We start from the raw sequence: 25,342 nt of genomic DNA on the forward strand, positions 1-25,342 counted from the left end.
GCGCGCCCGAGAGTGAAAATCTCTCAAAAAAAAAAAAAAAAAGAAGAGGAAAAGAAAAAAAACAGTTTGTTCAAATGTTTTGTAACAGTAATTGTTACTGCTTTTGTAATAATGATTTATTTATTTTACCATAGGACACATGGGCCTGTGGGAGAGACAGAGAGAAAAACTTTGAAATTATCCCCCAGAAGGGATGGCCATGCTGCAACCCTTCTCCATTCTCCTCTTGAGATTTTGGGCATGCACTGAGCATGTTTTTCAAACCGTTGGTTCCAGGCCTTGAACTTTGGCACCTGCCATGGGGGATCCAGCACTTTAACCACCATGTCACCTGCTGGCCCGAGATGGTTATTTTTTTTTAAGTTTAAATAATTATTTTATTTGACCTTGTTTATTTATTTTTAATTTGACCAGAGAGGGACAGAATGAGAGAGAGAAAGTGAGAAAACAAGCCACTAGGTCCGGAACTTGAACCACAGTTAGCCATGTGGGAGTTCAGTGCCCTTAACCACCATGCCACCTGCTGGCCCCCCGAGATGGTTATTTTTTAAAATTCTCGTACTATAGTAAATTACAAAAATAAAGTTTTAGAAGCCACTTAAAATCCCACCAGCCACAAATGACCGTTTTCAATATCTGGTGGATATTTTCTAGATGTGCTGGAAGACTTTAAGCACAGAGCTTTAGAGAGATCATTCCTGGTAAACTTGGAGATTTGAGTGCATTCACTGGTTCTTCAGCAACAATTGCAGGTCATTTATTTGTGCAAAAGATGATTTAAGTTGCTAAATATTGGGCTGATGACTTTGGTTAGATCGTATATTTCATTCAGTCTGCAAATAGAGGAAGTCGTGGCCAGAGTCCCACCGGGAATCCCACGGGGGTGTGGGTAATTCAACGACCAGACAGGTGTTTACTGGGAATGATGCTCTCACGTGGCGCCCTCTTCTCTGGGGAGTGGGCAGCATGTAGTTATGAAGAAGCAATAGAATCATAATGCTGCATGGATAATTTTATGAAAACATTTGATACATTCCTTAATATTGAAAATACTCACTAAAGCATCTCAGCAGTTTGGGAAAAAATATAAATGGTTATTAAAACCCACTTGTGCTTGTTTATAACATGAGCATCTTGCCACAAGAACTGGCTTTAGAGAAATGTTACCCAACAACTAGTGTTGTTCCCTGTTCTAGTGAACAGTTCTTATAAATTAGGCACATGACAGTCTAATATTAAAAACTGTATTAGAATGGTTGTATTTTTCTTTAGAGAATAATAAAAATGTTTTGAAAAATAATGCAGTAATTCAGCAAGTCCAGATTACATGGGACTAATAAAAATAAACGCCCAAAGATTCTAGAATGGCGAAGTAAGTTGTTAAACCCATAGATCGTCTGTGGATTTAAGAGACTGATATATTTTTCCCTGTAGTTACTGGGTTGTTGGAAAAGTCATGACATATTTTTCTATGTTTTTCCTGTGCAAAAATGTGTCATGACTCCTATGACGACCCAATAGCTTCTAATTTGTTGGATGAGCGAGAAGAGAATTGATGAGAGACAGACTTTGATTTCTAACTCGGTTATTCTTTCCTGTAAACAGAAACCTTGTCGATCATTGCTGTGGAGCTAGAACTGAGGGATTTCTTGAATGTTCTCCCAGAAGACGGCACTGCAGCATTCTTCTTGCCATATCTCCTCTACTGCAGTCGAAAGAAATCGCTAACCTGAATGTAGCATTTGAAATGCGAACACCACAATGGCATGTGAAACTGAATGTTTGAAAATCAAACGCCAGCAAAGTATTTAAAGCAAAAAAATACAAGCAAAGTATTTTTCATATTTTATATGATACAATAAATGCTTTCAGGATGCTCAGTTTACCATGTAGGGGTAACCATTTATTTCTTAAGTTATGTCCCAAATTCATTGAATTGTTCAGAATGTAAGAAAATACTGAAGATATAAGAATTCCTCAAAGAAGACATTTTTTTTTTTTAAGAGAGAGATTTTTGCTATAGGTTGCATACGCTCACCACAGAGACAGCAAGTGAGAAATCACCCCCAAGGGGGGATGGCCACACCACAATCCCTTCTCCTCTGATCTCCATTCAGGATTTGGGGCACGCACGTGCCGGGCATGAGTTTCAAGGCTCCGGATCCATGACTCGAACTGTGGTTAGCCATGTGGGAGCCCAGCTGTGTAAGCATTATGCCATCTGCTGGTCCCAAAGCTATATGTCTTTAAAAGACTGACTTTTATTCCAAGGAACAACTTCAGTTCAGACGTCAGAGATGTGAATATCTGTTTTATCCAGGAATACTTTTTTTTTTTGAGAGAGAGATTTTTGCTATATTTTTGCATGTGCTCACTAGAGAGTCAGAGAGAGACAGAGACAGCAAATGAGAAGTCACCCCATGGAGGAGAAGGCCACGCCACAATCCCTTTTCCTCCGTTCTCCTCTCAGGATTTTGGGCACACACACACATGTGCCCAATGTAAGTTTTTTTAAGCTGCCAGGTCTGGGACTCAGACCACAGTTGACTTCTTGGGAGTCCAGCCATGTAACCATTATGCCATCTCATGGTCCCAGGCCTATTTTAAGGAAACATTTTGCAAGTGTGCTTGAAAGTATGTCACTTTAAGTGGTTCAGAATTTTATTATCTTGATTTTCCCAGATTTCTCTGTTCGATCATTTTTTTTCTAATTGCCTTTGAGAAACATTGTATATTTTGCCACAGTGAAAAATGTCAACCTTATTTCCTTATGACTTTTAAAACTCATGCCATGTTTCTCTTTGGATCAAATGAATTAGAAGTTTATAAAGCTAACGTTTTTTTTGTCTGATTTAAGATAATTTATTGAATGAATGTTTTCTCAGCCAAAGCCTTGTTTCCATGTTTCGTAGAAGTGTACTCTTCCTCTTGTAGCCAGCAAGTATGTAAAAATAAACCAAAGCGTCATGGTATCCACAGCTCTGTCTTCTTTTGATAGTATCCTATGAATCTAGTTAAGGCTGGGCAAAAATTCTGCTCACCCAGCACCTGCCACAACTGTGTTTTGAAGCTTTTCTTCTGATGGGAGTGTTGGTCCTCACCAGGATTTAGTATTTTAAATTGTTTCCCAACCCTGCCTTTCTCCAGTTGCAGATAGGGTCCTTTTGACCATCTCTTTAGGGGTTATCAAAACTCAGATTGACAGTATTTTCTATTTCATTATTTCCTCCCTCCACACCTTGTATCCTTATGCCCGTTGGTTCATTAGAAGTTATGTCAACAGCATGTGAGAGGGATTGGTGGGAGGACAATGGTTGAAACATTTCAGTGAACCTTAATAGTGACACCTGGAGGGCCACATGGGGAAGCATATGGTCACAGATATTTTTATTTTTTTTTATTTTTTTTATAAGGGAGTTTGTAAAGCCCAAATAGTGGTGGTCTGAGTGATCCGTGTGCATCAGTTCTTTTGCTGAGCTGTACAAGGACCAATCATGTATTGAATCACATACAGGTCACTGATCTGTCCGTCTACTACAAGGTAAGACTGTCTCCTTTACAAATGCGCAGAGTTGTATGTTTTGAGTCCTTTTATTATTAATGCATATCATCATCCCAAAGGAACCATTCTGTTCGACACCTTCACACACATTGTTAGAATGCATTGTTTTTTTTCTTTTTTTCCACTTAGCACCAATTTATTTCTTTCAGCCAGACTTGGTCTCTATAGGAAAAAAAATGTAAGACCATTATTAAAAATAGTGTATATTATATGATTTTTTTTTAAAAGTAGATGTGTTTTAAATGTATTCCATTTTTTTTTAGAATATGAGTTGCTTCGTTTAATCTATTCTTGATTCATTTATATTTTACTACTTTTCGTATTTTTAAAAATCTCTTGTTCTCATACTGTTTTATGTTTTAAAAAACTTTCTTTCTTCCCTTCAAGATCCTTATTATTATAATCAAAGGAAAAATAATAACTTGACAGTGGGGAAACCTGGCAGGCACGACCGTAATCAGATGTTCACAGTTAGCGTATCCAGTAATGGCGCAAATTGGTATCTTGTGCTTCCTGACATGGTTAATGAGAAAAACACAACATTGCTTCTGTGATCTTTTTTTTTTTTTTTTGAGAGGTTTTTGCTATAGGGCGCGTGCGCTTGCCAGAAAGACAGAGACAGAGAGACAGAAAGCGAGAAATCACCCCCCAAGGGGATGGCCACACCACAATCCCTTCTCCCTCATTCTCCTCTCAGGATCTTGGGCACACACACACGTGTGTGAGTTTAAGTCACTGGATCCGGGACTCGAACTGCAGTCGACTGCATGGGAGTCCAGTGACATAGCCATTATGCTAACTGCTGGTCCCCACTTCTGTGATCGCTTTACAAAAAAATGCATAACCTGAATCTCATCATGAGGAAACAGAAAAACCCGAAGTGAATGACACTCTACAAAGTGACCATGCCGTATTCCAAATACAAAGACTAAGGAACTAACTGAGCCAGGGTCAGGGAGACACACTGATAACACACTGCATGGTCTAGAATCTCTGTTTTCAATGGGGTCATTGGAAAAATCAGGGTACATTTTTGCATAGAAAAACAACAACAACAAAAAGTTATGACTCTTTTTTAGAAGTTTTGCCATAGGGTGTATGCGCTCGCTGGAGAGACAGAGAGACAGAATGTGAGAAATCATCCCCGGGAAGATGGCCACGCCACAGTTTCTTCTCCATTCTCCTCTCAGGATTCTGGGCACACACTCACACGTGCCTGGCATGAGTTTCAAGCTGCCAGATCCGAGACTTGAACCACAGTCGACTACGTGGGAGTCCAGTGACGTAACCATTATGCCATCTGTTTGTCCCTACATCATGACTTTTCCAATGACCCAGTATAAAGAACATGATTAGGGTAATTGGTGAAACTTGAAAAAAGACCTGTAGTTTTTTTGAAAGATTTTTTTCTTTACTCCTGATAGGGCATGTGCGCATGAGAGAGGGGCGTGCTCCTCACAGGGTCACACCAAATCCTGTCCTGTCCTCCAGCCCACTGCATTGTGCTCCTCACAGGGTCAAATCCTGTCCTGTCCTCCAGCCCACTGCATCTTGGGCACTCCTGCAGGTGCCGGTTGTGTATCCACGCTGACTGGGCTGGAAATTCAGCCACCACGTGGGATCCCGCCTCTCTTCAACAGCACGTTACCACTGCACCACAGAGCTGGCCCAGATATGCAGTGTTTAATCATTATTTTCTGATTTTTTTTAAAGATGTTCTTCCCTTAAGGCACATGCACTCATCCAAGAGAGAGACGAGACAGCGAGAGGGAAAGTGAGAAATCATCCCCCAAAGGGGATGGTCACACCAGAGTCGCTTCTCCTTTCTCCTCCTGAGATCTTGGGCACTCATGTGCCTCAGAACACAGGCCTGGGACTCAAACTGCAGTTGGCCATGTGGAAGTCCAGTGACATAACCACTATGCCATCTGCTGGCCTTTATTTCCTGATTTCGATCATTGTGTTTATATATAATTTTTTTCAGAAATTCTGTGTGTGTGTGTGTGTGTGTGTGTTTAATGTATTCATTTTTTTCTTCCTGAGTGAGAGAGTGAGAGACAGCACCCACAACAGGTCATGAAGCTGCAGTCCACCCCCAGCTGTCAGACAGCCCCATTATGGGTACACATGCTGGGTGTTCTCGGGGAGGCTCTCTGGACTTGGACTGGGAGGCTACGTGTGGGACTGCCTTGCAGGGTGTCGTGTTTTCCACTGTGCCCTGTCTGGCCCCTCAAACTATCTTGCATTCATTACTGCTTATTTCCGCTCCATATATACCTTTTCTCTTTGTAACTGTCCAACTCGAACCTTTTCCCCATGTGTGTTTCTCCTTCACGTTTGCTGTTCTATGATTTCCCTGCGGTCTCTCCTTTGCTAACTAGCCAGTCACCTCCCTGCCCCGCCATGCTTGTTACTCTGAGTGAAAGTTTTCATTGTCTGCCTTAGGATTGGTCTGTCGTGGCATCTTCTCCATCGGGCATCTGTACAAAGGAGTTCCCCCAATGCCTCAGGGGTCCCTCACTCTCCGTGACTTTTCCAAGCAGGATCATTCTTTTGTGAGGGCTATATACAAGCTTATGTTCTTTAAACACTGAAAGTTTTCTTCCTCTTCATCTTTGGTGTTTTTCACCTTGCTCAGGTGACTGGTATTAAACCCGGTAGTTTATTTGCCTGTTCGAATTTTGGTGTTCTGGTATTACTAGTATCTATTCTTTGTAATGAGAAGGACTTGAATGGAAGTTTTTTTTTTTTGGGGGGGGAGGGTGGAGGGAGAGGTTTTAGCCATAGGGCGCGTGTGCTCGCCAGATAGAGAGAGAGACAGACAGAAAGCGAGAAATCACCCCCCGGGGGGGATAGCCATGCCGCAATCCCTTCTCCTCCATTCTCCTCTCGGGATCTTGGGCACGCACGCACGCACACGCACCCGGCATGAGTTTTAAGCCACCGGGTCCAGAACGTGAACCACGGTCGACTACATGGGAGCCCAGCGACATAGTCATTATGCTAACTGCTGGTTTTCTGCTAATATGTCTTTTGTTAGTCATGGTTTCTCTCTGGGTAAGTGACGACATGACCGCTCCCCCGTATACCAGCTGTAAATACACTACATCACAATGGTGTCAATTTGTATTCACTTGAGATTACTGGTACTCTTCTAAGTACCAGCTCTCAGGAAATGAGTAGTACCCGCACTATTTAGCAGTAAAAGTTCCTATGTAGAGGTAGAGAGGAAGAAATCAGGGCAGCAAATCCCCAAATGCTGGGGGAACTGTGGAAGCAAAGTGGTTCATCATGATTATGTTCAGGAGACGTGCCTTCTAGATTACCGATTGGATATTTACCTTCGTTTGGCAGAACGGTGTAAGTTGTTTCCATCCCAGCATGAATGTGATCAGTCACGTGACAGTGGAGTAACCAGATTCCAGGTGTTCTTGGAAACATTTCTAGGGTTTGGTATGTCCCAGGGAATATTTCAAAGACGTCAGAACTATAAATGCCCCTGTGCTTAATTAGAAAAATGACGAATATTATATACTATTATATGTGAGTGCTCCCTCAAATGATCTTAAATTGAACCGCACAGGAATATTAGGAAACTGAATAAATATATTTTAAAAAGAAATGAGTCTCTGCACGTTCTGTGTTCAGTACAGACAGTGAGATATGTGGGCCTAGTTTTCCCCCTAAGCCCTTGGCACTATGGCCATCGATTGGGTGTGAGGGAAAGAAGTGATGACAGTGACTTCACTACTCAAGACCACCCAGGGACCTCTTCTACCCTGACTGATTGGCCTCTGTCAGAACATTTGAGCTGCACAAGGGAACTTACATCTCAGCTCTGACCTCACTTGTGCCTGAACTTACCCTAAATTAGCTTGTCTGTGAAACTTCAGGGCAAGGAGGTTAATTTTTTTTTGAGAGAGATATTTTTGGATAGGGCGTGTGCACCCACTAGAGAGACAGAGACAGACAGAAAGCAAGAAATCACCTGCCAGAGGGGATGGCCATACTGCAATCCTTTCTCCATTCTCCTCTCAGAATTTTGGGCATGTATGCACACACATGTGACTGGTGTGTGTTTTAAGCCACCAGATCTGGGATTCAAACCGGGGTTGACTACGTAGAAGTCCAGCAGTATAACAACCATTATGCCATCTGCTAGTACCATGGCAAGGAGGTCAATAAAGAGAGCACAAAAAGGAGGCTGAGGAAGAAACCCAAACTGGGGGCATTTCAAGCAGAGTCTCTAGACAGTAGTTGGGTACGTTTCTTCAGGGAAAGAACTGCCAGTCCACTAAGAATCTACATCTGTGTAAAATGAAAAGCAGATAAAATGGACTTTCTGCAATGCGCTTTTTGTAGATTAGCATTTTCTACATTAACTCAAAGGTGAAAAAAGACATGTCCAGAAAGGCTGTTGGCGTCTGCTGAAATCAGGACTGGGTGAGGAATGGAAGTAGGATGGAGATCTAGGGACCAGTCAAGTAGCTTGGCATCTAACTGATTCGCTTGCTCATCTCAGGCCATTCAAAATACAGAGCTTGGAACAGGCAAGGGTTAGAATAAGGTCTTGTACTGGTTTCTCCTCTCTGATCCATCTGGAACGCTCCTGTTCCTCTCTGCTAACAATTTCACTTAAGTGCTTTATGCAGGAAATGTGAGCCAACTATCACACACACACACACACACAAAACAGTTAAAAGTGCAAAAACAAGAGCCCAAGGTGTCACAAAGGGTGGTATTGCAATTGAAATTTTCCTGTCTGTTGAAACTTTCATTTTTTTCATAAATCTCTCTGAGAAAATATTTTCTTTCCTTCCATTAAAACATTTTCAAATAAAGCAAGAACGACTGCCATGGATGGCTCTTACCTTGTACCGGAAGCTGTGGCCATGAAAATGTACAGTGTGCAAGTCTATTTCATTGCCCATTCCCATCAGATACCAGTTGACCTCATCTCCCACATGCATCGTGAGGCCTTGTAGGTTTCCAAACATTCTTCCATTAATAGCTGGGGAAATGCAAGATTTTTTAAATTACCTTTCAGAATACTTTAAGTCAATAAATAGCTGTTTCACAGAAAATATAATTACTAATGTAAAGATTTTTATGTAAAAGGATGCATTATTACTGCACCACATATGGAGAAAAATGGGTGCTTTAAGGTCAGCAATGTCACACATTGTTTTTCTAGTCAATTTGCACCAAGAGCCTTAATACTAATGGTGGATTAATTAAAAGGGAATAAGATCTTGGAACTGGGAGAGAAATGAGTAAGTGATTTTGTACATATTTCCTTTTTTTCTTTGTGTTGAACAGAATTTTATCTCACAGACAAAGTAAGGCAGAATTATTTTTAAATGAAACAAATGAATAGTCTCTAATTTTATTTGAAAGACAATACGTAAAAAGGAACATGCTTTTAGAATCATAAATTTATCATACCATGCATTTTATTGCTTTCTATGAATTCTTCATTGTCCTTGTTTACTTTTTCAGGGTGATCAGAGTATGTTTTGATGTTGTCATCTAAGTACCAAGATTCATTTTCATCAAAAACTAGAAACAGAAGGGAAAATTCCTGTTTCTTTATGGGATTGTATATTTTCATGTAATGTTTCCGACAGACAATCAGTGGCCCAATTAATCCACTGTAGAGATCCTGAAAAGCAAAACATTTCAGTCATCCTTGTGTTATTGATCAGTATTTCAGGGAATTGAGACCTTTCACCTATGACCTCAGGAATACTTGAGAGGCTGATCTAAGTAGTAGATTTTGCCCAATGTGCCAATTCAGTAACTTTTCACTTAATGTAGTTAAATTCGAATAACCCTAAGTTGTAGGTAAGTCTTAGACAATAGATGATGTTGGGATAACAAAGACGTGTGCAGAGGCGAAAGTTGATACAGCTAGTAAGCAGCAATTAAATGAGCCTTACATGAGCAGCGTTGGGTTGTTTCTTCCATAAACACGTGAGCCAATACTACACAACTCACTAAAAATCCAGAGATGGGTGAAACTAAGCTTTTGCTTTCTTGTAACTCAGTCTAGAGTGGAAAATAAGTGACTAGAAGAAATAGGAGGAGGATGAAGAAGAAATGGAAATAAGGAAATTGTCAGTTACAATGGAGGTATGTTGAGTGCTAATGAGCCTAAAGGAAAGATCACAATTGACTATGAGTTTACTTTGGGTATCAGTAATGGTAGATTCGGTCTTGAAGGACTTTGGGCTGTAATCTATCAGAGAATTTTTAGATTATTCTTGTGTGTCATAGGTAGCCACTGAAAAATTACAGAATTGCACTATCTTTGCATCTTTGACTAGTCATCTTGTTAGAGTTAAAGAAGACATGGAGAGGGAAGACATTGGAGACTGGGAGGCCATTGCAGTAGTTGAGACAAATTCCAAGAACCCTAACTATAAGGTTGCAAAGGAGTGGCTTGAGGTAGGTGAGAGAATTGCTTCGGTGAGCGAGGGGAAGATGGCTTGATAATTCAGAGTTCTGGCTTAAACAAGTTAGTAGATTTGGTACTTGTGGTGCTACTTATTACAACAGGAAATACAGGCGGTAGAGGAAGATCCCTACATAGATTTAGAGTTGCTGAGCTTCAAACTTCTGTGGGAACTGTTGGAGCTCTCCAGTACGCAAGTGTATGGATAGAATGGGAACTCGGTAGAGAGATTTGGACCAGAGATTGAGTTCTACAGAACAGTCTTGGTATAGCTTCTAATTTGTGATGGTTATTAAGTCTTTTATTTGCTTTGAAATATTTCACTAAACATATTTAGTTGTGCTATAATTGACTGCTGAGATCAGCTTTTTTTATTTTATGGAATAATAATGCTTTGAAACCACGTATTTCAGTTCTTTGCGTTTAATATATTTTCCCATCAAAAGAGAAATAAAATATTATATTGATTGCTATTTAATTTTTGTGTTATGTGTAGTCAGCAATAACAGAGTAGTTGGAAATGTATCATTAAAAACAAGCAAGCCAAAGACAAACAAACAAATCAAACAAGTGAACTGCAGAGCAGAGCAGTTTACTTTCTTAGAATTTCTCAGAATTTTATCATAGAATTGGACCGCAGAAAAACTCTAACCTCATCTCCTTTCATTTGTGTGTCTGCTTTGGGAATTATCACAAAACAATTTCAAATTTACCTTGACTCGGTCCACAGTTGAATAATAAGCCCATGGAATGCAAGCTGAGTCCTCTATTCCAGCTCCAGATCTTTCTGGGATTTCCCATATATAAGTGTGAGTTTCACCTAAATGAATCAAATGTTAATATATTTGGTTATATTGGTTATACTTGACATATACAGGGTATACCTGACATATATATATTGGTTATACTTGACATATATTGGGTCTTTAAAAAGTTCATGGAAAATGTACATTTTGAAAAAACTATGCATATGGATTTCAAAAAAAAATGTTTGCAACAAAATCAACTCATACTAATTTGTTATAGCATGTCTAATTGGGATCTAGTTTGAAGCAGTAAGATGGATAAGACTTTCGTTTGAAAAGAGCTCCTATCACAGCAATGTAAGTTCTTCTAAACTATAGGGATCATCCTGGAAGCACTTCTGCAAAGGATCCTAACAGGAGGTGACACGTGGCTTTACCAGTACAATCCTGAAGACAAAGCACAATCAGAGCAATGCGTGGCCGTCAAAGCAAAAACAGATCAACCAAGAACAAAGGTCAGGCAACAGTTTTTTGGGATTCTGGAGGCATTTGAGTGTTGACTTTCCAGAGCACCAAAGAACCATAACATCTGCTTATTAAGAGACTGTTTTGATAAATTTAGCTAAATCTCTTGTCAGAAAAACAAAGAATGCTTCATCAGAGTGCTTCTCTACTGCAAGAATGTTCCTGCTCATTCCACTCATCGAACAAGGGCAATTTTGTGAGAGTTCTGAGGGGGAGTCATTAGCCATCCACCTTACAGTTCTGATTTGTCTCCTGACTTCTTTTTGTTTCCTAATTTAAATGAAATCATTGAGTCACTGCGTTTTTCTTCAGTTAATAACATGAAAAAGACTGCATTGACATGATCAAATTTCTAAGACTGTCAGTTCTTTAGGGATGCATCATCACTTATGAACTTGATGGAGTGAAGGTTGAGAAATAAAATGTATATATTAAAATATAATTTATATTTAATATAAATAGCATTTGATTTATATTTAATATAAATAATTTATATTTAATATAAATAAATTTATAATTTATCATTAATATAAATACTTTTTATTTATTTATTTTTTGGAGACGTTCCGGCATGAGTTTAAGCCACCGGGTCCAGGACTCAAACCGCTGTTGACTACATGGGAGTCCAGTGACATAGCCATTACGCTAACTGCTGGTCCCCCAAAAATTGTTTTTAAGACAAACTAGAACATACATGTTTTTTCTTTTTTTGGTCAATTATTAATTAACTTTCTGGGATGCACTTGTCATACCACAAAGCTGAGAAATAGATAGTAATTCCAGTATCACAATATGAAGACATTTTGCAACCAATCTTAGGGTCAAGTATGTTTTCCTAATATACAAATTCCTCTTCAAATTCCACATGCTCTTCCCCAGTGGCAGGCGCCTTCCCCACAGTCCTCTGTGTCCATGCGTCTGGACTGCCCTGTGTCACTCCCACAGCTTCATCTTGGTCTTTCTTCTCTCCTGTTTTCTCCCCATTGTCCTCAGTAAAGTCATGATTCCTGGCATGGGACTGCTAGAACACTTAATCTCAGGAGCCACCGACTCTTATTTACCCCCTCTCTACTCCATCCCATTCTGTCACCACTCTGTCTCATACAGGACATAACCACAGCATGGACTTTGACACTGTGAGGACGGCCAGTTGCCCTACCCTCCTGCCTTGCCAAGGCTCTTACCCTTATCCCATATGCTCTGGGTCCTTCTCCAGTCTGAACTGTCCCCAGTCACCTCAGCCTTCCTGAACAACCCCACATATAACCCGACTTTGAGACATGTCCACTCAGCAATCTTGTCCACACTCACATCCACTTCACTTATGTAGACCTAGCCATTCCATACTCATCCTGTCAGACTTTTTTCTTTCTTTCTTTTTTTTTAGTTTTGCTATAGGGTGTGTGTTTGTCAGAGAGAGAGAGAGAGAGAAAGAAAGTGAGAAACCTCTCCCCCAAGGGGGAGATAGCCACACAGCAGTCCTTTCTCCATTTTTTCCCAATTTTGGGCATGTGTGCACACACGCCTGGAGTGACTTTCAAGCCACCAAGCCTGGGACTTGAATCATGGAATCAGCCACATGGGATCCAGCTGCCACAATGGGATCCTCCATGCCACCTGCTGGCTTCTATGGTGTCAGACTTTTAATTTGCCCGTGTCTGACACACCTTTACTCAAGAATCAGCAAGATGTGAGAAAGGTCTCAAGGGATGTGGTAGATGTTTACCGTTTTCCTCAAGGCCTCAGTCTTACCTGTTCCTATGGCCTTGCTCCTTTTCTTTCCTTCTTTTATTTTTATTTTTATTTATTTTTATTTTTTTTAATTTTTGCTATAGGGCATGTACACTCACCAGAGAGACAGAGAGAGAGACAGACAGAGAGACAGAAAGCCAGGCCACAATCCTTCTCATTCATTCTCCTCTTGAAATTTCGGGCACACATGCACATGTGCCCAGCGTGAGTTTCAAGCCTCTGGGTCCAGGACTCAAACAGTGGTCAGCCATGTGGGAGTCCAGTGACATAACCACTATGCCATTTGCTGGTCCCTCTTTACCCCTTTTCTGAGCAGCAACTGTCCCTGAGAATATAAAGTATGGACTTGCCACCCGAACATATTAGTGTCCCTACATCTCTGCTTACCCTCCTAAGCTGCAAAGCAGCGTTTCCTTCCCTTCTGCACTGCCCTTCCCGACCTGCGCTCCCTCCAGTGGGTGCCCAAAGCCCGAGTCCTCCCTGACTCTTCCCTAACACGTTTATATCCACTTTTCAGCAGGTCATGTTAGCACCACCATGAAACAGAACCAGAACACGGTAACTTCTCCACTTTGCTTCCACCGTATTCTAAATCTCAGCATGTTTTCTTTCTAGCCAGATTATTGTGAGCGTTCCCTAACTGGCCCTGACTCTGCCCTTGCCTCCTCTGCAGTCTCTCCCCACACATCAGCCAGAAGAGCTCCTTAAAGAGTGAGCTCAGCACTTCGGAGCTCAAACTCTCTGATGAGATTTTTTTTTTATTTTTTAAAAAGAATATTTATTTATTTATTTAATTCCATTTGTTAATATTATTTTTTTAAACTTGGCCAGAAAGAGACAGAGAGAGAGAGAGAGAGAGAAAGGGAAAGTGAGGAAGCAAGCCACCAGGTCCAGGACTTGAACCGTGGTCGGCCACATGGGTAATCCACCTTTATCCACCACGCCGCCTGTCAGCTCCTCAGATGAGTTTTTATTGTGATCTTTGAAGTTCTCTCTACTCTACTCAGGTCTCGTTCTCCAGGGCACTCACCTCCTTGACTTCTGTGCTAACCTCTGGGCTGTTCCTCAGATACACCAAGCTCACCTCCTTTTGGGGGGCCTAGAATTTCTTTCCACACAATAGCCTGAGCTTTATTATATCTCTCATCATTTAGGTGTCATTACCAGTATCACCTCCTCCAAGAAACCCTCTTGATCTCCTCTTTGTAGCATTTTTCAACATTTGACGTTATGTGTATATTTGTTTATCTTCCTCATAAGAAGGGGAGGGCCATAAAGGCAGAGATTTTTGTTTTTGTTTTTATTTCCTTAAATTCACAAGAACAATTCTATATGAGCAATTTTTTTTTCATTTGATATTTTTAGGAACTGCTAAGTTATTAAGAAATAGTATTTTCCCCTAGAAGTTAAGTTTACAACTGATGGAAGAAAAATACAGCATGGGGACCAGAAGTTGGCATAATAGCTATATCGTGACCGTGGTTCGAGTCCCAGACCCGGTGGTTTAAATTCACGCCAGGTGCGTGTGTGTGTGCCCAAAATCCCGAGAGGAGAATGGAAGAGAAGGAATTGCAGCATGGCCATCCCCCCGGAGGGTGATTTCTTGCTTTCTTTCTCTGCATGGCCATCCCCCCGGAAGGGTGATTTCTTGCTTTCTGTCTCTCTGTCTTTGTCTTTCTGGCGAGCGTACATGCCCTGTAGCAACAACCTCTCCAAAAAAGAAAAAAGAAAGAAAGAAGGAAAAATTCAGCATGTTTTTGTTTTTGTTTTGCCACTGGAGCTTGTGCTCATTCTGTGGTGGAGAGGAAGAGAAAGTGAGAAAATGAGAAAGCACCTCCACCCCCATGGGGAATGGACATGCTGCAATCTCTTCTCCATTTCTCCTTTTGGGATTTTGGGCGTGCACACACATGTGCCCAGCAAGTTTCTCAAGCCTCCAGGTCTAGGATTCAAATCAGGCAATCAGCCATGTGGATCCAACCACTTATTCACCAGGTTATGGGCTGGCCATACAGCTATTCCTAAAGAAAACACACACCTATGCATGTAATCCATGTCAGCTTTTACCTTGTATTAAAGAAGCATTTGTTGAGCTCCTGTGATGTGCCAGATATTGGACTAGATATGGGGGTTTAAAATTTCAGGTGGTCCTTAAGGACTTCCGTCATGTGGGATGGCATGAAAACAGCCACATGAGGGAGGTGAGTGGAATCTGGGGTGGGTACTCCCTGAGTGTGGAGAGAGCAGTCCCGACTCTCTCGAGTATCGGTAGTTGTTCAGTGCTGTCAGGCTTTTTTTCTTACAACTCTCCTATGGAATGATTTTGGTATGAGCACATGCATGTACACATCCCCTCTTTAACAACCACCTCCTCCTTCACGCCATCAAGTCACATCCATTGGGAAGGAATACCTCTATGATAGTAGTCGTGCGTGTAGAGGTTGAAAAGTCTTAAAATACACACACACACACACACACACACACACACACACCATGGTGAGTACCTGGTAGTGTCGGAGTAACTTCAGAACTCTCCGTTTTCACCCCATGGGCGTGTATTGAATACTCCCTTGTGGCCATGTTTTTAAAGATAATTTTAACTTTGTCTCCAACATCTGCATGAAGTTGTGGACCTGGGAAGAGTGAAAAGAAAGAGTGGCCTATTTACTTGTCAGATTAAAAGCTCTAACTTAGTAATAAAGCAAAGGTCAAGGAACTATCAATGTAATGTCTATGTTTTTCTTCCCCCCCCTGTCGCTCTGTGCTCCATACTCTTGAATGTATATTGTTCCCAGAAGAGTTGGGATAAAAATGCAAGAAATGACCATCCATAAAAATGGAGACCACAGTGCACCTCTTATCAGTAGTACTGAGCGGGCCAGCAGGTGTCATAGTGGTTAAGGAGCTGGACTCCACATGGCCAACCATGATTAGAATCCTGGACCTGGCGAATTGGTTTCTCATTCTCCCCCATCCCACCCCCAACTCCCTCTGGTGAGTGCACAGGCCCTGTAACAGATTTTAAAATAATAATAAAAATAAATAAAATTAAATAAGTAATTCTAGAAGAAAAAGAAAGAAAGAAAGTATTAGGATGAATTCAGGTCTGGAAGTCCCCTACAGGACAATGGTCTCATCATAGTGAATTGGGCCCATGGCTGGGAGTCACTGTGTAGTGCTTGCTATCATTTATCATCATTTGCAAGTCCAGAGAATGAATTAGAATCATTTGACAGGGTGGGGCTACCCCTCATTTCTGCTCTGTAACTGTTCTCACCTTGGCCACTCCCTAGTAGAATTTCTGTGACCCGACAATATCATTTTCCCTTGGGTGTCTTGCTATAGAAGCTGAGGATAAGCAAGTCCCAGGAGAGCAAAGAGCCAGTGGGGTTAAGGGGAAGGATGCCCCCTGCAGGACATTTCCTCAGACCAGTGTTGGTTGAGTTCTCAGACATTTTGTCTTAAAGGAAGTCTTGAAAAATTGAAGGTGATGTGGTGGTTAAGGCACTGGACTTCTATGTGGCTGACCGTGGTTTAAATCCTGGACTCAGCGGCTTGAAAATTATGCCAGTGCATGTGTGTGTGTGCTGGAAACCCTGAGAAGAGGGTGGAGAAGTGATTGTGGCATGGCCAGCTCCCATAGGAGGGGATTTCTCACTCTCCCTCTCTCTGACAAGTGCACATACCCTGTGACAAAAAAAGAAAAAAAGGAAAGAAAGAAAGAAAGAAAAAGAAAAACTGAAGGCAACTTTCCCCTACCTGTGCACCCTCACACTTTTCATTTTCTTATTTTGTTGTCTTCTCATAATTAATCACTTAAATCTTCATTTTAAAACCAAATAACTATGGGTGTTTTGTGGGAAGCATTTTTGCTTTTCATAGGGTAGAATATCAGGAAGAATTTTCGTTATGAGTTTTATTAGAAAGTAGTTTCTAGAAACTTCACCAGGACTAAAAGTATCAATTTTATAAACCCCAAATATATGCAATTTCATCAGTATATGGGATAATACATTGCTTCTGGTAGAAAGAAATAAGTAGTATTTTATTGTCTGTATTCTTTAGGCTTCTCATCTGTATTGAGTAACAGATTTTTTTTCATTGCCAGAAGATGTGCATGTTTTCTGAGAGAGACAGAGAACAAGAGACTAAGAGAGAGGGAGAAAATATCCCCCAAATCCTCTTGTCTTCCATTTCTCCATACCGGCAGGATTTTAGGCTCTCATACTCACTTGCCCAGTTTATTTATCAAGCCATCAGGCCAGGAATGGAACTGTGATGGGTCATGTGACTTATGGCTCCCTTAACCCCTAGGCTACATGGCCAGCTTCAATGACTGATTTTCTATTTTATTGGAATAAGTTTGATACATGAACCATGAAAATGAAATCCATAGACACGGATGGACTGTTCCAGCATAGCCTCTATCAGTAACCCACCCCCATGTATTCAGCTGTTCACGTACCCAGAATCCCCAGATGTTCTTCTTCGGCTCTTCTCTCCACTGGCACTCTGAACGTGCCGTCGGTGTATTGCCGATACACAACTTTCTTATACTTTGAGCCTATGTAAAACTCTTCCTTATCTAAAAATACATTCGAAACACTTTAAAAAGAACAAACTCAGGTTAGTATTTGTCATCAAAGTGGACATTTTACATATAAAAGTTTGAATAAAAATAGTTATCGGGAACCAGCAGTTAGCGTAATGGCTATGTCGCTGGACTCCCACGTAGTCGACTGTGGTTCGCGTCCCAGACCCGGTGGCTTAAACTCACACCAGGCGCGTGTGCATGCGTGCCCAAGATCCCGAGAGGAGAATGGAGGAGAAGGGATTGCGGTGTGACCATCCCCTCTGAGGGGTGATTTCTCGCTTTCTGTCTCTCTGTCTCTCTCTCTGTCTGTCTGGCGAGCACACGCGCCCTATAGCGAAAATCTCTCTCTCAAAAAAAAATAGTTATCGAAGTAATTAATGATAGTTTTAATCATCACTCTCCCAGCTCCAGTAAGAGTATAAGGCTTTTAAAACAGGTGTGCTAGAAGCACACCCAGCCTTCCAGGTGGAGCCAGCTGGGTATTGGCTTGCTCTGTCACAAGGTGAGGTGACCTCTAGCTGCTCATTGCCTGTTGGCGTCTCAGTTTCCTGACCCCTAAAACAAAGTATTTGGTCAGATCACCTCTAAGGGTTCTTGATAGCACTAACATTTTCAGAGCCCTGATTTTACTGGTAAAGTGTTCTCCAGTTATGCTGTATTTCCAGCCCATGGGAACTGAAATGGTCACATTTTTTTCCCCAGTCATTCCCTTTTCCTAAAGTTTTCATTGACTACTAATGACTTTTATAGCTTTGTAACCATTTTGCTCCAATTACTGAAATAATCTTTTACTCCTTTTTTACTCCCCCCCATTTTTTTTTTTTTAGAGATTTTTCCTATAGGGTGCGTGTGTACTCTCTAGAGAGAAAGAGAGGAGGAGAGATAGAGAGACAGAAAGTGAGAAATTGCCCTATGAGGGGGCTGGCCATGTCACAATCCCTTCTCCTCCATTCTCCTCTCAGGAATTTGGGCAGGCACAAATGCACGCACATGCTCCTGGCATGAATTTTAAGCCACCAGGTCCAGGACTTGAACTGAGGTCGACTTTGTGGGTGTCCAGTGACGTAACCATTATGTCATCTGCTGGTCCCAACCGATTACTCCTTTACACTGCAAACCAGATCCACTGTTGCGGTCAAACTAACAGCTAATGACTGCCCCGCCACTGGTTCCAGTCGTGCTATACACCTGGCTTTGAAGACTTCCCATCCAATCCTTTGGATTGTATCTGCACAGGGTCAGTGCGTGGTGTGGGGTGATAGACAGGAAAGAGTTGGGAATGTATAAAAGGCTAACTATTGAGTTGTCGGAAAAGTCATGACATAATTTTCTATGCAAAAATGACTTCTCCAATGACTCAATAGACCCACCAAGTGTTGTTATGTTAATGTTTTCTGAAGCTCCAATGACCATCCTTCACTTACATTCATTCACACTGAATTTATTTTCTACCTTTTCACAATGCACATGTTATTGGTGGTTTTGAATCATATTTTCCTGTAAGTTCTTGGAGGGCAGAGACCATACTAGATCCTGCCTGCAGGCATTTAAAATATTCTTTCACACATAAAAGTTTGAAAAGGGGCTGGCACGTGACATGGTAGTTAAGGCACTGGACTCTCTCATGGCTGACCACAGTTCGAGTCCCAGACCTGGCAGCTTACTTTCTCACTTTCCATCTCTCTCTCTCTCTGGTCAAATTAAAGTAAGATAAAGTTAAATTTAAAAAATTCTTTAAGAGAATTTTTTTAAAAATAGAGGTGGGAGCTAGGGAACAAAATATGTACAGAATTAGCATTCTTCCAAATAAATGTTTCAGTAGATTCTGCTGCAGGATCGGGGTTCTGCGGGCAAGAGAGAAAAGCAATAACCTCAGTTCCAAGAAGGAAGTAGAAACCACTATCCCTGCAGAGGCAGGCTGCTGAAGAGTCAGGCCCTTCAGGGAATTTCATTCAGTTCTCCCTTGCAAAAGAAATCACGATGACGTGTGAAGTGTGTAAATGGTAAACAGGACAGAGAATTACAAGGGCACACAAGTCAGCTCTAAGTGAAAGCAGGTAAGCACAGTGACTACATCTGACATTCCCTATACGAAACTCGTACCCCATGGGAGTGTCCTAATGTCACACAGCAAACCACTGGAGCGAAAGATCAGATTCGTAAACTACTAGCATAATCAAAGTTTTTTTAAAAACACAAAAACAACCCCAGATGAGTTTTAAAAGCAACCTCTTACTCTGGAATATATGGCCAGATTCCAGCCCTAAATAATAATATCCTTAGCAGTGATAAGAGGGAAAATCTTTTGTAGGGAACGTGCTATACACCTGGCTTTGAAGACTTCCCATCCAATCCTTTGGATTGTATCTGCACAGGGTCAGTGCGTGGTGTGGGGTGATAGACAGGAAAGAGTTGGGAATGTATAAAAGGCTAACTATTGAGTTGTCGGAAAAGTCATGACATAATTTTCTATGCAAAAATGACTTCTCCAATGACTCAATAGACCCACCAAGTGTTGTTATGTTAATGTTTTCTGAAGCTCCAATGACCATCCTTCACTTACATTCATTCACACTGAATTTATTTTCTACCTTTTCACAATGCACATGTTATTGGTGGTTTTGAATCATATTTTCCTGTAAGTTCTTGGAGGGCAGAGACCATACTAGATCCTGCCTGCAGGCATTTAAAATATTCTTTCACACATAAAAGTTTGAAAAGGGGCTGGCACGTGACATGGTAGTTAAGGCACTGGACTCTCTCATGGCTGACCACAGTTCGAGTCCCAGACCTGGCAGCTTACTTTCTCACTTTCCATCTCTCTCTCTCTCTGGTCAAATTAAAGTAATAATAATAATAATTAATAAAATTAAATAACTCTTTAAAAAAGAGTTTGAAGAATGTAAAATATGGACTGTTGTACGAATAATGAAAGAAGCTAAGCAGCAAATACTTGGTAAGGAAAAAATATTTCAGCTCCATGTGTGAGCATCACTTTTGGCTAAGTCCGATAGTAAGTGAGCTGTGGGCATACGGAGGTGAGAAGACAGTACAATAGGAAGAAAAGCAAGAAAAGTGGTTAAAGAATCAAATGAGATAAACAGAAATTTTTCTATGAGAAAATCAAGAGCCGCAGTAATGAACGAGGGTAGGTTCCTGGACATTTTTGTTGTTACTATTATTACTATTTAAGGCAATTGTTTTTTTCTAAAATTTAGCATAATTTAAAAAATTTGGAGTGGTGGTTAAAGGTACTAGAGTCCCACATGGCTAACCGTGGTTCAAGTCCTGGACCTGTTGGTTTCTTTCTCACATTCCCTCTCTCTCTTTCTCTGTCTCTCTCTGATCAAACTGGAAAATAATAATAATAATAAAGAAAGTTAAATAAAATAATTTTTTAAAAGAAAAGAAAATGAGGGCCTGGAGAATTACTTTCTTTCTTGTAAATGATGCAGCTCCTTTTCCCACTTCCTGGTTGGGGAATAATCCCATTCCACCTCCACTGCAGCGATGTAGTAGGTCCTCTCTCCCCGGTAGTAGGTGGACTGCTCGGACGGCCCCCTGCACTGGTTCACAGTGTACTTTTGCTTCATGCCGCCTGTGTAGTGATCTGTCGTGAGGCACTCAACATCGAAAGTCCCTGGAGTGGTAAAGAAGAAGACATGTCACAGCTTTGCTCAGTGTCCTCTGTCGCTCCCCACCTTGCTCAGAGTCAGTACCAGAGTCTTCATCAGTGCCTTGGTTAGATGACCTGGCTCCCCACACTTCTGATCACATGTGCTGCTCACTCTGCTCCAGCCACACAGTCCTCTCGCTGCTCTAGAACAGGTCCTGCCCCTGGCCCTTAGCACTTGCCTGAGACACTTCTCCTCCAGATATCCACACGGTGGGCCTCACTTTCTTCAACTCTCTCCTTCTATTTTTATTTTCTTGAGAGTTTTTTTTTTTTTCTCTAGGGTGGGTGTACTCACCAGAGAGACAGAAAGCAAAAAACCCCCTGCCAAGGGAGTGGCCATGCCACAGTCCCTTCTCCTCCTTTCTCTCAGGATTTGGGGCATGCACGCACCCACACCCTGTGTGAGTTTCAAGCTGCTGGATCCAGAATTCGAACCATGATCAACCATGTGGAAGGCCAGCAATGTAACCATTACGCCATCTGCTGGGCCCTCAGGTCTCTCTTCTTAATCATCACCTGGTGAGAGAATCTTGTCCTCTCCCCCAGCAGTCACTTCCTCCCCGTACCCTATTTTCCTTCACATATTTGTAACCACTTGACCTACATGTGTTAATATACTAGCTTGTTGTCTTCCTCTATATCAACCATGTGGAAGGTCAGCAATGTAACCATTACGCCATCTGCTGGGCCCTCAGGTCTCTCTTCTTAATCATCACCTGGTGAGAGAATCTTGTCCTCTCCCCCAGCAGTCACTTCCTCCCCGTACCCTATTTTCCTTCACATATTTGTAACCACTTGACCTACATGTGTTAATATACTAGCTTGTTGTCTTCCTCTATGAAGTACTTTATCACTGTTGTTAGTTGTTAAGGCTACATTTATCAAACAAAAGAAGGAAAGCGTGACACTGGGTTTGTCTTGACTTTTGGTGGCACACAGTGAGCCAAGTCAAACCTGAAGCAAGCTAGCCTATTTTCACATTTTGATTAAAATTCTTTCTTTTACGTTTAGTTTGTTTTGCTTATCCATAGGCAGGCCTGTTGGTATATCTCAGTTCGCATGCCTATTGTTCTAGTATAGAATTTTCAGTTGCAAGCAACCAAGAAGCCAATTCTATTTGGGTTGTTGGAAGAGCCATGACATATTTTTTCTTTTTTTCAATGCAAAAAAATGCATCATGACTTTTCCAACAGGCCGATACATATAGGCTACAGGAACATGAAGAAAGTTTATATTCAGAGTCTTTATGAAAGTCATTTACCTTCTAGTATGATTTTCCAGCTCTCTCTCTCTCTCTTTTTTAAAGGATCATACTTTACACATTTTTAAAAGTTTATTTCCTGGCTGGGGGTGAGAGGGGGCTGGCATGCTCATGTCACAATCCTTTCCCCCAGCAGTGCAGCCAGCCGGGAGCAGGGGCATGCCCGACACGTGGAGGAAGCCCTGGAGCACACACCCAGAGCCTTTCCACGTGGTGTCCAGCACAGCGAAAGCCCTACACCTGTGCTATTACGGTGAGGCCAGCGACTGTAATCTCAAAGAGGACCGATTGTCTTAAAGATTCCTTGTGGGAATAGGGGACACAGCCCACTCTCTTCTCGTTCTCCATTCCCCCCAATAACTAGAACATGGACCTATGAGACGTATAGATCACTTCGGCTGATGGTGGCCCCAGCTTGCCCTTTCAAAGGAAGGAAGGGCAGTTGGGAGGCTTAGGGAAGGGATGACTTCATCACCCAGCATGTTCTGCTACAGGATTGTAAACCAGAAGCGCACAGATCGATGCAGTAGACTCTCCTTGGCTGTAAAGAAACAGACCTTTTGTGTCTGGCTGCATGAGGAGTGTACGACTCGTCTGAGGGAAGAGGTTCACTGTGTCTCTCCTCTCGCCTCTTGACAGGTAGGTGTTCCCCGTGAAGTATATCCCGTGTACATCGGCCTCGTTGCCAGCACTGAACAAGTACCACACGACGGAGTCTCCTTGGCACATGTTGAGACCGGGCTGATTCCCATACATGAATCCATTTATGGCTGTAAAAGTGGAGAAATAAGAATTTGAAAGTGGTTTATTTTTTGCCATACTATATGACAAGCTCCCGGACTTCCCAAAGCCAACTTTGTGTTTTTAATTTTTAAAGACTCATTCAGCCCCATCTACCTTTTGTCGGACAGGATCATCTCCTCCACTCCTTGTTCTCCCGAGCACCTCCAGAGAGCTGAGCGCATGGCCTTGAGGTTCGGCACCAGCATCCCTCAGACCCTGAGAATCTCACTGTCCTTCCTGGCTCCCACCGCACCCATGTCTATGGATCATAACAGCTTTTCCGGGGAACCACAACACAATCAGTGTATGTTTTGTGTTCAAGATAAAAATAATTCTCTGACTCACCATGAATACCAAGATAACATGCAGGAAGTTGTCTCTCACTGCTGTTTATTCATCTGTCAGAGGATGTATGCACTTGCCAGAGAGAGGTGTTTATTCATCTGTCAGAGGATGTATCACTTGCCAGAGAGAGACAGAGATACAGAGAGAGCACGAGAGTGAAGAAAGCATCCCCCCACCCCCCAAGTAGGGCATGATCACACCACCATCCTTTCTCCATGTTATCCTGTCGGGATTTGGGCACATGCACACGTATGGCCTAGTCTGTTTTTCAAGCCTCCTGGCAGGGATTCAGACCACATGATCAGCCATGTGGGATCTAGTCCCCTTACCACTAGGTCATAGGCCGGCCCTCATTGTTAGTTCCAATGGCCGATACTCTTGAGAGTTCTCAAATGAAAAAATGTGGAATCAGAAGAAACACTTTAAAGACCTGGAACTAGTCCAGCTCAAACAAACACGAGTTTGTAACATATCTACATTTTTTATTCTATTAGCTACAATAATTACTGTCCATTAGTGGCACAGGCCTTTTGAACAATTAGCTCACTGTCTTTACATCTTTAATTACTTTTTTAGAATTAAACTGAGAGCTAAGAAAGAAATCTGATGTTCAGTTTCAATGAACTCTCTAAGAGCTGAGCTGAGCATTGGTAGTTTTTGTTTTACTTTGTTTAACTTTATTTATTTATTTTAATTCAACCAGAGAGGGACAGAGAGAGAGAAGGAAAATTTAAAAGCAAGCCACCAGGTCTGGGACTCGAATCATGGTCAGCCACGTGGGAATCTAGCACCCTTAACTACCATGTCACCTGCCGGCCCCATGTTTTGTTTTGTTTTGTTTTTAAGAGGTTCTTGCTTTAAGACATGTGTGCTCACTAGAAAAAGAGACAGAGACAGAGAAACAGTGAGAGAGAAAGTGAGAAATCATCCCCAGGGGAGATGGCCGCGCTGCAATTCCTTCTCCTCCACTCTCCTTCTGGGATCTTGGGCACACACACACATGTGCCTGGTGTGAGTTTTAAGCCACTGAGTCTGGGACTTGAACCACAGTCCACCATGTGGGAGTCCAGTGATGCAACCTCTAGGCCAACTGCTGGCCCCCAAGCATTGGTAGTTTTTAAAGCTCCCAGGTGTTTCTAATAAGCAGTCAGAGGCAAGAATCATTGAGGAAAAGATCCCATTTTTCGATAGACTGAATAATAAAGTAAGTCTGTCATTAATGAGTCACAGATGAGAAAAGCATTTAATCTAGCACTCAGACAAGCACAGTTGGAATCACCTTTGGTAAACTACAGATTGTTGGGACCAACAGATGGTGTAATGGTTACATTTCTGGACTCCCATAGAGTTGATCACAGTTCGAGTCCTGGACCTGGTATGTTAAACCTCAAACTGGGCACATGTGTGTGCGTGCCCAAGATCCCAAGAGGAAAATGGAGGGAAAGGGATTTTAGCATGGTCATCCCCCCTGGGGAGTGATATCTCACTTTCTGTCTCTCTGTCTGTCTCTCTCCAGAGAGCGAAAGTGTCCTATAGAAAAAAAGTCTCTCTCTGGGACCAGGAGTTGGCGTAATGGCTGTGTCGCTGGACTCCCACATAGTCGATTGCGGTTTGAGTCCCAGGCTCGGTGGCTTAAATTCACAC

The 25,342-nt window shown here is 41.9% G+C and overlaps 2 protein-coding genes across 5 annotated transcripts in view; one reads left to right on the forward strand and one right to left on the reverse strand.

Moving 5' to 3' along the window:
- The window catches only part of HPS3 (HPS3 biogenesis of lysosomal organelles complex 2 subunit 1), a 49,367-nt gene extending 47,272 nt beyond the window's left edge, over window positions 1-2,095 (forward strand). For 3 of the 4 annotated variants that reach the window (XM_006149716.3, XM_027772360.1, XM_027772361.1), the window contains one exon: window positions 1,606-2,095. In XM_006149716.3, the coding sequence (XP_006149778.1) occupies window positions 1,606-1,733 (128 nt within the window). In that variant the 3' untranslated portion in view covers window positions 1,734-2,095. The remainder of the gene's footprint in view (window positions 1-1,605) is intronic. The other variant, XR_334709.3, reaches the window with a different exon arrangement.
- Window positions 2,096-3,382: 1,287 nt separating this feature from the next.
- Window positions 3,383-25,342, reverse strand: part of CP (ceruloplasmin) — a 75,776-nt gene continuing 53,816 nt past the window's right edge. Inside the window, exons 11-19 of the mRNA XM_006149715.3 lie at window positions 23,128-23,340; window positions 21,066-21,273; window positions 17,505-17,644; window positions 15,544-15,672; window positions 10,730-10,836; window positions 9,008-9,224; window positions 8,434-8,573; window positions 6,904-7,066; window positions 3,383-3,724 (exon numbers count right to left, since the gene is read on the reverse strand). Coding sequence (XP_006149777.1) covers window positions 3,708-3,724; window positions 6,904-7,066; window positions 8,434-8,573; window positions 9,008-9,224; window positions 10,730-10,836; window positions 15,544-15,672; window positions 17,505-17,644; window positions 21,066-21,273; window positions 23,128-23,340 — 1,334 coding nt within the window. The 3' untranslated portion in view covers window positions 3,383-3,707. The remainder of the gene's footprint in view (window positions 3,725-6,903; window positions 7,067-8,433; window positions 8,574-9,007; window positions 9,225-10,729; window positions 10,837-15,543; window positions 15,673-17,504; window positions 17,645-21,065; window positions 21,274-23,127; window positions 23,341-25,342) is intronic.

This window comes from Tupaia chinensis, unplaced genomic scaffold (genome assembly GCF_000334495.1).
Source record: "Tupaia chinensis unplaced genomic scaffold, TupChi_1.0 Scaffold000272_1, whole genome shotgun sequence".
Lineage (NCBI taxonomy): Eukaryota > Metazoa > Chordata > Mammalia > Scandentia > Tupaiidae > Tupaia > Tupaia belangeri.